This window comes from Larimichthys crocea, chromosome X (genome assembly GCF_000972845.2).
Source record: "Larimichthys crocea isolate SSNF chromosome X, L_crocea_2.0, whole genome shotgun sequence".
NCBI lineage: Eukaryota > Metazoa > Chordata > Actinopteri > Sciaenidae > Larimichthys > Larimichthys crocea.
The window spans coordinates 11,167,338-11,180,458 of record NC_040020.1 but is presented as its reverse complement, the minus strand read 5'-3'; the positions used below and the strand labels follow the sequence as shown (position 1 = coordinate 11,180,458).

Here is a 13,121-nt window from a genome sequence, read left to right as displayed (position 1 = left end):
CACGTGTTTCCACATGAGGTCAGAAAGCCTTCTGTAATTGCAAAAAAACAAGAAGTGGGCAAATTGAGGAGCCCGCCCTGAACTTGTGTTAAATGTGATAGTTCTGTGATAGCATTTGGTCACATGTTTAGAAGAGTGCAGAGTGTCAGAGCTGCTCTCAGACTGAATTCAGCACAAACTGTCTCTGAACATATGGACGTTCATTCAGTCATTTAGGAGCATCTGGTGAATCCCATGTATGACTACCCACCACATTATGTTCCTTACTGATCATAGGCAGACATGAATGAAGAGGATGTCATCTGCTTGGCTCTGACTTGGCCTTTCACATAACATCTCACTGACCTCACAAGAAGGCAGTCGGGACCTTTGTCATTCCATTTTGCGTCAGACTCCTCCAGGCTGAACAGCAAATATGAACTTTTCTGGAATCCTTTAGGTATTTTGGAAATACTGAGCCCTTGCTGAGTGCAGCAAAGAAATTCTTAAAGAGAGAGAGAGAGAGAGAGGCCGTTTGGAAATCAAGATCTGCCTGCAAAAACAAAAATACATACTCAGTTTGGACACAATTTTGACTACATGCAGACTCAGAAAAACACAGTGTCATTTTCTTTCTTCAAATTTTTTTTGTCTACATAATGCAAACATAAATCATTCACCCAGGTTTTGTTATTGGCCTCGACTTAGTCATTATTCATAAAGAAGCTAATGTGTATCAGACTAACTATAAAGCATCTGTTTTACTTAAGGCAAAAACAGTCTCATAACAAAACAATATGGTTGCATATGACGCAGCTCTAGCTGTTTAATAACAGACAAAGTTATGCCGAAGATGTGTGTATATGAACAGCAAGTGTGTGTATTTGTCTGTTTGTGTAACAGAGGGGGAATGAGAGAAACCAGTGAACTGAAAAACATATAGGCGTTAAACAAAAGCTCACACACCAGCTGGTTGCACAGTCAACATACTGCAGGGCTTTCTCTTATCACGGGGCAGCAAAAACAAGCAAAGAAATGAACACAAGTTCAATAATTCTGTACAGTATGTGTCTGCATTACAACAATATTACAACCCAGAACAGAAAAATACAATTTTAAGGTAATTAACAAATTGTAATTAAATCATATGAATTATAAACAATGATTTTCTGATGCATGATATTATATTTAAGTCTACTTGTGACTAGCTCATTCAATAATCTCAAACAGTATGGGCAAGGAAACACATTTTGGAAAATATCCTCAATGCATCACACTATGTTGTAAAACTTTCCAAATCTTCCATCACTCTAAGCCACTATTTAGGACATTGGCTGCCTGCCAGCATGGAGCTACAGCAATTTTGGACCCTCATTTGAGAAGAAATCACTAAGATAGATGAAAGCTATCAAGTGAAGTCTGAGGATATGTATAGTGGCTGGTGTTTTGTGACTAACAAGATAGAGGAGAGTCCAAAAATGGAGCAGAGGTCAAGGTTGGAAAGAATTAGTGGGAAACTTTTCAGTGATCAATACGATAATGGGGACCACCGAAAGGGTCTTTTTCTTTCTCACTGTGAATCCTAAGAAAATAACCACTTTTCACATTTTTCTCTTATCTCTTCCTAAAATGAGCAGTAGAAACACATGTGCAACTTTTTATCACTTTTATGTACATCTTCTTCGGAAGAAGCAACAGGATGCTACTGAAAAAAATGACATACCTTACATCATAATCTATTGCTATAGGGAAGCATTGCAATTGTCATGTCTGCAGCTTGTGTTTCATGAAAACAGAAAAAATCTCTTTACTTGAGTTGAAACACTTTTTCACCTGTATACTGTGACAGGTATTTAATAAGTCGACTAGACTTAGACCTCCTCATAAACCCTCTTCTTGCTTAAAATGAAAGTCTCAGGTGTACTCACAGCCTAATTTAGATCAAATCTAACAGAAATTTTACATTGTCAGTCAGACCTTAGACAAGACTGTGATGCTCCTCAGTGCAGGTCTACCCTGATGTCTTCTGACAGCAGTGAGTGCTACACTATTATCTTCCATCACTAACACCCCTCTGTTTGCACCAGGACTCAAGCTCAGCCATCCAATTAATGAAGAAGCCTGGAACACACACAATCGACCCACCACCCCACACAAAGTCACACCTCTGCATATGCTAAGAAAAACATGCTCCCACATGCTCCCATATACCTACATACTGTTAACGATCTTAATAATGCATACAAACACCCACTGTATTGGTTCGATAGGTTTGGGTCTCACAGGGTATGGCATGTCTCTGAACATATTGCATACTACACATAGACACAGAATGTGTTGAAATCAATGTACAAGGTGCCAGTGTCTTCACCAAGAAGTAGTATCTATGATTTATATATCTTTGGTGACCTTGTTTTGTTTTTGTTTTTTTGAATGAGAAAATTAGACTTTTCAAATACCCCAAAAAACAAACAAACGAACAAAAAACACTCATTTGCAAAGGTATGGACCTCATTTTCCTTTTTTTTTAATTTGCATTATCATACATTAGGTACAAATGACACAATCAGTTACAAGGTAAGTAGCTCAGACTCGTTTTAAAGGTTTCAGGCTGACAAGGGAGGAAAACAAACATACACCATTTGCAAAATACAATATATTCTTTCTTTTACAGACTATGTAGATATCTACTGTAAGTCATTTATGTACAGGGACAGGGGTGCTGAGATTATAAATGAACAAAGAGAGGAGAGTTAGAGACCATGTTACTGTATGGGTTAAGGAATAAGGCATTCCTGCACATCATTGATCCTGTGCTCTGTACGGCCAAAAAGATGGCAGCTCACTTCAACTCTCTCATTTCACAGCGAACAGGACACAGCAGAGAGTAATGACTAACTACAAAGAAGAAAGATGTTAAACAGGATTCATCTAAAGCAAACAGGTAGCTAAATGAGCATTGTAAGAAATCATAACAGACCTCTCTCTCTTTCTCTTTCTCTCTCTCTCTCTCTCTCTCTATCTATCTTTAAAATAGTCTAAAGTCTTTTATCAGAAAGTTACTTCATTTTCTGGCCATTCTAATTGATTAAATTAAAAACATATAAGCGAGGACAACAAACAGAATGTAAACAAAGAAAAACACCAAACACATTTGGCTAACTCATTTTCCATGGTGCATAAGAGGGGACCAGTAAAGAGTAGGAACAGGTGGAAATTGATGTCAACTGTGTTGAGTGAACTGCACAGGAAAAATCAACTGCTCTCCTGACCTGATGGCATTTTAAAGGGTGAAAGACGGAGGACACTGTCGATAACATGATGGATTGACTTGGCCCAGGCACTGAGGAAGGAGGAACAGGTAGAGTGAAAGAGGGTATACAAGTGATGACAAGGGAGGGATGGTTCAATGTGACCAGGCACAGGGGTTGTCCTTCAAACAAGCCATCATCAACTAACATTTCATTCATTTAACTTAATCCCATCAATCACATGTTCATTGTTCCCTCGCTTCTCCAATATCATCCTTTGAACTAATCGCTATACATACTAATTAACTAAATACATCATTCAGTCATTGATAGGCACAGGGAGGTAAAGGTAAAGCAAGCAGACACAGGAGGATGAGTTGAGTTGCAGTTTTATGACTGTAAGGGTTATTGGCATCAGTCAACAAAATGTGTTCTGATTCTGATTTACAGACTTTTATTCACATTCAATAATTTGCAGGATGTGCAGAAACATGGTGTAAAATGAAATAAAAATTGAGTGAACTAACTTCAACTAGGCTACTTTGACAATTTATTAAAAATACAGTAAGCAGAGGAAGGTACGGAGTAAAAATGGAGCAGAGAGTTGAGATCAGAGCAAGAACAATGAAGTATAAGTAGAGGATGTACAGTATATCTCTTTAAGTTGGGAAAGGCACACACGGGGAGAGTAAGTAATTATTATTTTTTTCATGCCCACACTGACTGTGACATTTTTCAAACATTTCTAAGAAGAAAGAAGATTGGGAAACAAGTCATCAGAGACTCTATTAAAGGGATGGACCTAGGCTATTTAGTCAGCACATACAGAGGTGCAAGTTAGGCTCAGACGAGGGCAAGACTGTTGCTGAGTAAACTCAGAGTATGTACAAGGAATATTTTCTCTCACTTCTGTGAAATTCACCGGATGTTAAATTAAACGCTCCACAAGTTTAATTGTTTGTCAGAGACAATTCTGCCCGAGACTAGACAGGCAGGAAACTCTAGTACCGTGTATGCTGAGTCATCTATCAAACTGACTAACACAATGTGCACTGGTATACTCATGGCAGCATGCTACTGTATATGTTATGTGACCAACAGAGTGAACAGCAGGTGTGGCTTTGGGCAGGTCTCAGCTGCCACAGAGAGTCATCCATGTGACTACAGCTAGTGCAATGCTGCTATTGTCGGGTTCTGGCGTTTTCCAGGTTTGGCACATGCAAAGGGTTAAAATACTATAGGGAACATGGCTGGAGAACACAAATCTTAGAAAAATCATGGAGGAAATACTACATAATCAATAGTCCTTATCTATGTCAGTCAGATATGCGTTTTCATATGTGATATATTCTCTGAAACATTCCTGGATTTCTTGAGCAGAAGCTAGAGAAATAGAACTGCAACACCGACAAACAGCAAAAGCAAAAAGACCAAAAAAATAATTAAACAAATGACACGACATAAGATTATAACATAAACCCTATTCATGAGACACTAGAGAGCGAGTGGTCCCACTGGTCTACGAGCCATGCTTCTGTGTCAGATCTGGGTTCAGTGTTCCACATCGCCCTAAATAGGTAAATGCAAAAGGAACCAGGGGCCATAATGTGTCACAAAAAAGCACTGATGTAGAACCTATGACTATGTGTCAGGGAAGTCTTTTATTTTTTATACATTTCATTTTAGTTGTTAGTTAGTTAGTTGTATTTAAATTTACAGGCTGCAATAAATGTCTACTCTATGTTCTTTAGCCCCTGTGATCTGCATTCTTTTGGCAAAATCATTGTAGTTCCTCATGCCTGTTTTCACATGTAGTTTACAAATTTGCCTGAAAGTTAGGACTTTGGTGTTTCATTACTGTTGTAAGACTGTGTCATTTAAACTTGTGGTTTGTATACTTGTGAGTCTAGCCGATTTAAGATCAGCACTCCTAAGTTACTCTGGTATGTAATGGGCACCTCATGAATTTAAACTAAACATGGCCATTATTCTTCCAGATGGATGAAACAGGTACAAACTTTCAAGACTACAAGGAGTGACTCACCTCTGAAGTTAGATTTTGAGCAGAGTATCACTTTGAGGTTGTAACTCTTTAGGTGTTTATACTTAGTGGCATGCAGCACTTAGCGGATCACGTGCATGAATGATGCCTACCAACAGCATGCAGATACACAAGGACAGTCAACAGCCAGACACACATCCAATCAACATACAAATTGCAGTCAAAATCATTGAATATGACTAAAGAAAAAAAAAGATTTGATAATTCTGCCAAAACAAGTATCAGAACAGAAGAATCTTTCACAACTTGCTAGATCTGGACTGTACTACAGACATCCAGCTGATACAAAGTTGATCTTGGGTTACTTTCTTTTACACATACAAATATTGGTTTATATAATTAATGTAATAAAAGCACATTCAGGTGTTGGTATAAAAACTGTAACTTGCTATACTCTTTTTAATTAACTCATAATTATTTACAAAGGAGTTATGCACTGATATTAGATGCATTAAAATATTAATCTGATCTAATGGAAAAATATGAGTGAGATCACAAAAGAGAGGGTAAAAACTTATCTATCTTTAAAGACATTAAAGAAACAAAAGGGGATGATAACAACAAGGATTTTGTTGACACTCTCCTGATAAAGGACGAGTTTCTTCTCAGGACGACAAAGCATTGTCAGAAGAAATGCTCCTTTTGATTTGCAACTTCTGTATCCAAGAAACCTAACAAGTATGTTTTACCGATGCTTGAGGGCATGATACTGTATGCAATATAACATTGCATGGTTAATACACATTGACATGTTCTTAAAACAAACAACAGTTTATGAAAATGTCTTAACAGTTTCTGTTAAGACTGTAATTTTGGGCACAAATTGTAAACATTTTGGGTTTGATTTTTTTTGTATGGTAGACATAAGAATGTTCTGCCCACATACTAAACTGATTACTCTTTACTGTGTGTCCACATAGTGTCCACAAAGTTATTGATAAGGGAAACACGCAATCTGCAGCTCAAGTAAGGGCTGGAAAATAGTTGTGTGAATTATTATTTTTTTAAACTCGAGTGATAACAGTTAAGTTTTGAAGAAGTGAAACCAACCCTGACACACTTTCATACCTATGTGTCTCACATATTTGCGTTTTTACAGGCTGCGTTATGTAATAACATAACTGTTCATTCTTTAGTTGATTTGCTACGCATACTGGCAGTTGAGACTGGCTAGACTTGAATTGTACACCGTCACCATTAAAGCAAAGGAGAGGAAAACTGTAAACATGATGCAGGAAACATTGAATCACAAGGTGGTATTTCAATGCCTGCACCACCTGTCCTTCATATTTAGCTATAGTCTCTGCACAATCTTACATGAGTGCTTTTTAAAGTTACATTATATCTGTGTTTTTATAATTATCTTTTTCATCTTTTCCCAAATTAGTTAATCCATACTTTAAATGCATCTTTAATATTGGCTTCCTTATGTGATACACAGGCATAGATTAATTTATTCTCTCAATTTCATCATATACTGGAGCAGATACATAAAGCCTGACATCCTTCAGTCTCAGTGCCTTCAGTTATGGTAAACCTTCGAGACAAATTGCAGCAGTAAGGGAGGACATCCTTGTCTACAGTACATGCTCATCTCAAACTAAAGGAAATTATTTCTTGTGATGTCTGAGAACCACTCTAATGTAATCTACACTGGCAGATATATTGTACAGAACAAATATGCAAGCCCTAGATTGCTGTTTATGAATAAAACCAATACATAAAGGTTTGAAGCGGGCCTTCAAGATCAAGTTGTGGTCAGATAATGGACTGGTGGTTGGTTTAAGTGGGTGGTAGAGAGGAGGGAAGTTCTTCTTGCAGGTTTCGCCATCCTTTTCATATGCTGTTACTGAGCGATGGGTGCATAAACTGCGGGTTGATGAAAGAGAATCCTGCAAACTCAGCCTGGTCAATGTTGGCGATAACCAGCTCATCTGGTGGTGTGAGCTGGGGCTGGGTGCGTGTGAAGAACTTGTCAAAGTTCTCCGCTGCTTTGCCACACTGTAGAACAGAGACACAAGAGAAGCAGAAGTTTAGATATAAGGTATGAAAAATAACATGAAGTGTGCAAGCAGACCGACAAGACAGGGCAGACATGAATAATCTGGAGCGCTGGCAGAGGTATGTGCATGACAATTCTGCAAAGACAAGAGACATTCAGCAGAATTTGTTTTTTTGAAATTTTTTGAACTTTTCACAAATGATCCCAAAGCACAGGACACGCATCATTATCAAACATCATCGATCTCCACCATTTCCATCACCATTCATATGAAATCTAAATGTGGTGGGCAACTAGACAATGTGCATTGGACAGTACAACAAGCATCGTTCTCCTGCTCCCATGGTCTACATATAAATGGAAAACATTTTACACCTGAACCCCACTGCTACATGCAGTAGGAAGTCAATAACATCAGATTACATGCTCTACATCTCATTCACCTGAATTGCAATGCACCCTTCTGAACACCAAAGCAACATTGGCACAGCTGTGAAACAGCAATGTACCTTTTTCTGAGTAAACAAGACCCAGGATTGATTCTATGTGAGGAAATTAACTTGTCAGTAACAAGGCATGCTATGTTGTTGCTCTGAACCCACAACCTGCTGTGATGCAGCTCCTTTATCTTGGCTCACACATGTTATGTATGATGCAATTTTGTGCATTTGATCCCCAGCTGTCAAAGCTAATTATCTCACCGAAGAACGAAACGATTCCTTGAACACAGCGACAGCATGAAGGTGCTACAAGGTTACACAGGGATTAATTAGTGTGTTCATGAGAGGGAGGCGAGCTGTCAGTATTTAACAGGAGACATCAAAAGTGTTTTCATGTTTGTGAGAGGATAATCAAATTAAATCAAAGAAGTTGAAATGGCACATGTCACATGGTGGAATTTCTCAGCAAAGGAAGGTCACGTTCGGAGATGTGAGCATGCATCTTATTTTGTTGCCGTAGTGATATTCCCCGCAACTAAAAAAAATCCTACTTGACACGTAGCTTTCAAGATAAAAAGTGGAATTTGAATATTAATATTGGTGTTTATACTGAATTAAATATGACTATGAATATATATCATTGTATGTATATGAGGTCTGCTTTATCTCTTTCCAAGCTAATCTAATTTATGGTGCTGTATAAAGCTATCAGTACCTTTTTAGGATTAGCTTTTGTGGAAAATCAGAAGTGTATTCTCACACAGAATTGCCAGCGTGTTTTGGTACTCATGAGACCCTAACTCTAAGGCTAGAAATATAATTTCATTTGTCATAACCAATTCTAGCCCCAACAATCATCAAATTCAACCCTGATTCCAAATGGACCAACACTGTACTTTAAACTTTTAGCCACATATTAACTAAAAATCAGGGGCTTGGGTATCTAGATATCAGTACTTAATCTTCTGTCAATCACTTAACGCTTAACTACACTTTTTAGATTCTGTAACACAATGACATCAACAAAAAAAGGTTTCCATTTATCATCAAAATGTGATCAAGATGTTGTTAAATCAGTGCCTCTGCAATTAAAGGTCTGCAATGGCTAAACCTAGAAAGAGCATTAGATAGATCATTTCTAGTTTTGTTTGATCTTTGATGTTATTCTTCTGTTTTACTGGAAAGAATTCAAGAAGAAATGAGACACAGGGTGTTTAAGAGAATGAGCGAGTAAGAGACGGAGAGGGCTGCACATACTGTCCTTCTCTATCCTCATCAGTTAGTCCACCTACACACTTGGCTCACCTACATGGATGCATGCATTCACAAACAAACACACAATCATACACGCAAACACATGCTAGGACTAGGACTCGTGCAGTTCTTGATAAGCATTAATGTTCCCTTGGGGGCTTCTGTTCTGCAGTAGGCTGAGTATAACTGACTGTGAACTGTGAATCCAAATGCCATGGGGCTTGAAGGTAGGACTTGAATAGATAGAAAGAAAGGAGAATGGCAGCCATAGCACATTTGGCACTGTTGTCATAGAAATAAACATCAGGGGGATTAAACTAAAGGGGTTGTTGTGACTGCAAAGGCAACATTTAACTAAACATTACATCAGATTTCAGGTATTACAGAAACAGTATGAATCATTCAAGTAAGATACTGGAAAGGCAGCTGTTTTGTTGACTATAACGTTATTCAATGATTTTGCACTTTCTGTCCAATGTCTGTCGCCTAATTAATTTTTGTATTAGTCGACTAATTAAAAAAAAAAAACAATCTCACAAAATCCATGTGTGTCTGTGTCTATGTTATTACCAATTCATTTTCAAATGTAGCTCAGATAGGACTAATGACTGCTTCGCCAAGTAGATGCATTTCTACCTTTCTGCTATAAGCAAAGCACTCTTGGCATATGTTGAGTTCTGCAGGTTTACTTCTCCAAAACAACCAAGCAGACAGAAAACTTCTTTCTCTTCCTTTTTTTTTTACTGGTATGGCCAGACAATACATGTCAGGTGATTTAACAGAAAATAGCACAAGAGAACTAAGGTGTGTGCATGTATTATTATTATTTTTTAAATGCCTTCCCATGACTGCCGACAGGTGACGTTCGGTCCATGCCACTACCACCCTGTCAGAGTGGATAGAAGGCAGGACACTTCAAGATAGGAGCAAACGTGACTCTTTCATGTGTGTGTGTGTGTGTGTGTGTTTGTGTGTGTGTGTGTGTTGTCTCTGAATGTACACTTTCTTTCTTCTTTTTTCTTACACAGCAGATACCTGATGGCAGCATCTCTCAACTGCTGTGTCTCTCTGTAAACTTGTCTTTTTCTATCCGTCACTGACCATCCGTCGCTCAAGTGAAGCAACACATTTTTCACTCTGAAACTGCAGCGACAATTGCCAGCACCAAGACGTCCCTCTGTGGATCACAACACAGTCAGTCCTTGTTACACCGAGCCTCTGCTGTCGAGCGATATACCTACCAGTGTGCACGCAAAGCACATGGGGGATGAAGCTTCAGCTGCCAGCCTGACAGTGCTGGGTCTCACCTATGCTTCTTTTTTTGAGTATCACATTACAAATGATGAACCTTGAACAGACAAGAAACTACATCTTATGAGTTTCTCTCATAAGACGAATGGAACCCAAAAGATTAGCTCAATAAAAAACAAAAGGATAAATTTTGATTATGAACCATGGACAATTTGCACTGCTACCTTTGTGACATTTCCAGAAACATAAACTTGCTCTTTTGGAGAAACGTATGGGCTGGTCTGATTTCCCATTTCTCATTGTGTGATTCAGCAAACCCTTATGGGGTTAGATCAAAAGCCATCATCTTGTTGATGCATCCACATATATACAATGACATAGTGTCCTATATGTGTTTATGACCTACTTTCCTTTATCTTTAATCTCTCTCCCTCTCTGTCTGTGCACACATACAGACATGCACGCCTCTGCACTCAAGCATATTAAAAGAACATTCAGCTACTTAGGATGGTAAATGAGTGCCTGCCTCCATTAAGAGTCGTGCATGAGTCTCTCGCTCTCTCTCTCTCTCTCTAGCTCTCTTTTTCTCTACCTCTCTCTCCCTGAGGCCACTGGCATGGGAAGCTATCTGTTCTTGTCACAATCTCCTGAACATTTTAGTTTGTTTTGATGAATTCTCCAAGCTAAAAATGTTAGCTTGTCACTGCAGTGAACTTAATTATTTCTTAATTAAGTAAGGAACTGTAATGTATTAGTACAGTCTCTGAAATGCTGCCCCATATTAAATGTTTCTGCTATTTAATTTCCACTGCCTTATTTCATAAATGTGTAATGTGACAAAATAGCAAACCACAGTTAGTCAGAATACTGGGGCACAAAGCTAAAGATGAAACCACAACCTTACATGACCACTTGTGCTTTGGCTGTGCACACAGCCTCCAAGGAATTGGACATTACAGTTACATCACAGTCTGCAGCATCTCCAGAAATGCAAAAGTCCATACTAGAAAGTATTTTTAATCCAATAAATTCATACTGACTTTGTAAACAATCCTCAAATCAGTTACAAAACTCTGTGCATCTGTGACATGAACTAAAATGTGAAAATGTGATTGAAAATATGACTTCTCTTGACCTCAAATTAGAAAATAAATCATCAAATAGAAATATATGAATGCAGAAGCAAACTTAAAATGCTCCCTCTTATAGCCTGTAAGCTAAAAGAGGAAAGGCAGACATGCTCAGTCAAGTTGCAACAGTCTGCGTCTTTCATTTTTCTCAAAGCTACAGTGAGTCACAACTCATCCATATTGCCATCATTGCCATCATCATCTGTGTGTGTGTGTGTGTGTGTGTGTGTGTGTCCAAGTATCCCATCAGGCATGCACATCCCTTCTTTGGATGCTGTTCCAAGGCTTCTGTGCAGTGACTAAGTCCTCCCACTCTTCTTCTTGCCTCCCTCGATTCACTATCAATCAGCAGCTTCCTATTTGACCTACTTTTCCCACCCTTCCCTGCTCCCTTCATCCATAAAGACGATCCACAATTTTCCATAAAATTTGTGTTGTAATCTAAAAAAAATAGCCTGGAAGTGGTTGCCATTTAATCATGTGCTTGTTTTGTTACCTGCAGGGGACGGCTGCACAGTGACAGCATCCGGCACTATAAATATGGATCAACATTAGCTGAGCCTGCCCTGACACTCATTCTACCACACAGACTGCATCTGCTGTACTGTCTGATGTCCTGGTCCAATAGATACAGATGGCTTCAATCTCTCAGATGGGTGCAGCCAGTGTAATAATTGCAATTCCATAGCTGTCACAGGCGGATGAAGTGAGATTGAGCGACGATAGAAGAAAAAGGAGAGAGGAGGAGGAGGGTTAGACCTGTGAGGGGTGAGGGGTGAGAGGAAGGTGTTTAATGATGGACTCAGAAACAGCACTGTATTACATGGCATAGTGTGATGGACATGATGGATCATTATGGAGTAGGTCATGGTTACAGTAGCAGTCAACAAGATTTTCTTACTCTTGTTCCACCTCTTTCACCCGTATCTCCATCCACAACCACACCCATGCAAACATGCACTGTGCAAAGGACATGCACATTTGCATGCATCCACCTCCCTGCAACTTCAGCGTGGACAAATATACAAGCACGAAAGCTTTCCTTTCTCACTCCGATATTGATTACTCCCCTCACCTCCACGCACGCGTACACGCACAGACAAGAGCATACATGCAAGGAAATCTTCCTCCCCTGCTTCTCTCAAGCCTCATGTTCTGTAACCTTCCCACACACTCACACACACTCACATACATTCACTCACACACGCACACACACACACACACACACAAAGCACACACAGCATTTCCAGGAGACCCAGCACATCCACCCAGCAGGAGACTACATGGACAAAGAGGTCAGGATTCACCTTATTAGAGGAACTGGAGCCCTTGAGGGTTGAAACAGAAGAGAACTACAATATTTAAAATGAATATGTAAAGGACACGCACGCGCACGCGCACGCGCACGCACGCACGCACGCACGCACACACACACACACACACACACATACATACACACAGATGCTGAGTGACCTACTTAATCTCTGTTACCTTTGTGTGTGTGTGCGGATATGAAGGAGAATGATAGAAAGACACGGAGAAAGTGTGTGTGCTTTACATGATCATGTGTGATCTTAAGAGATTTCAAAACTACTCCTTACTGTGCAGAGAAATGGGAGCTATATAAGATATTCAATCGTGATAAATGGATGTTACATTAATTATATATTGGGATAAGAGGCTTTGAAATTACCTAAACATATAGCACACGCCTTAGGTAGCCTATGCCTGCAGCTGTGTTTTGACTAAACA

General features: G+C 39.1%; 1 protein-coding gene across 1 annotated transcript in view; it reads right to left on the bottom strand.

Moving 5' to 3' along the window:
- Positions 1-2,482: 2,482 nt before the first annotated feature.
- The window catches only part of prkcaa (protein kinase C, alpha, a), a 130,319-nt gene continuing 119,680 nt past the window's right edge, over positions 2,483-13,121 (bottom strand). The window contains exon 18 of the mRNA XM_027282846.1: positions 2,483-7,293. Coding sequence (XP_027138647.1) covers positions 7,129-7,293 — 165 coding nt within the window. The 3' untranslated portion in view covers positions 2,483-7,128. The remainder of the gene's footprint in view (positions 7,294-13,121) is intronic.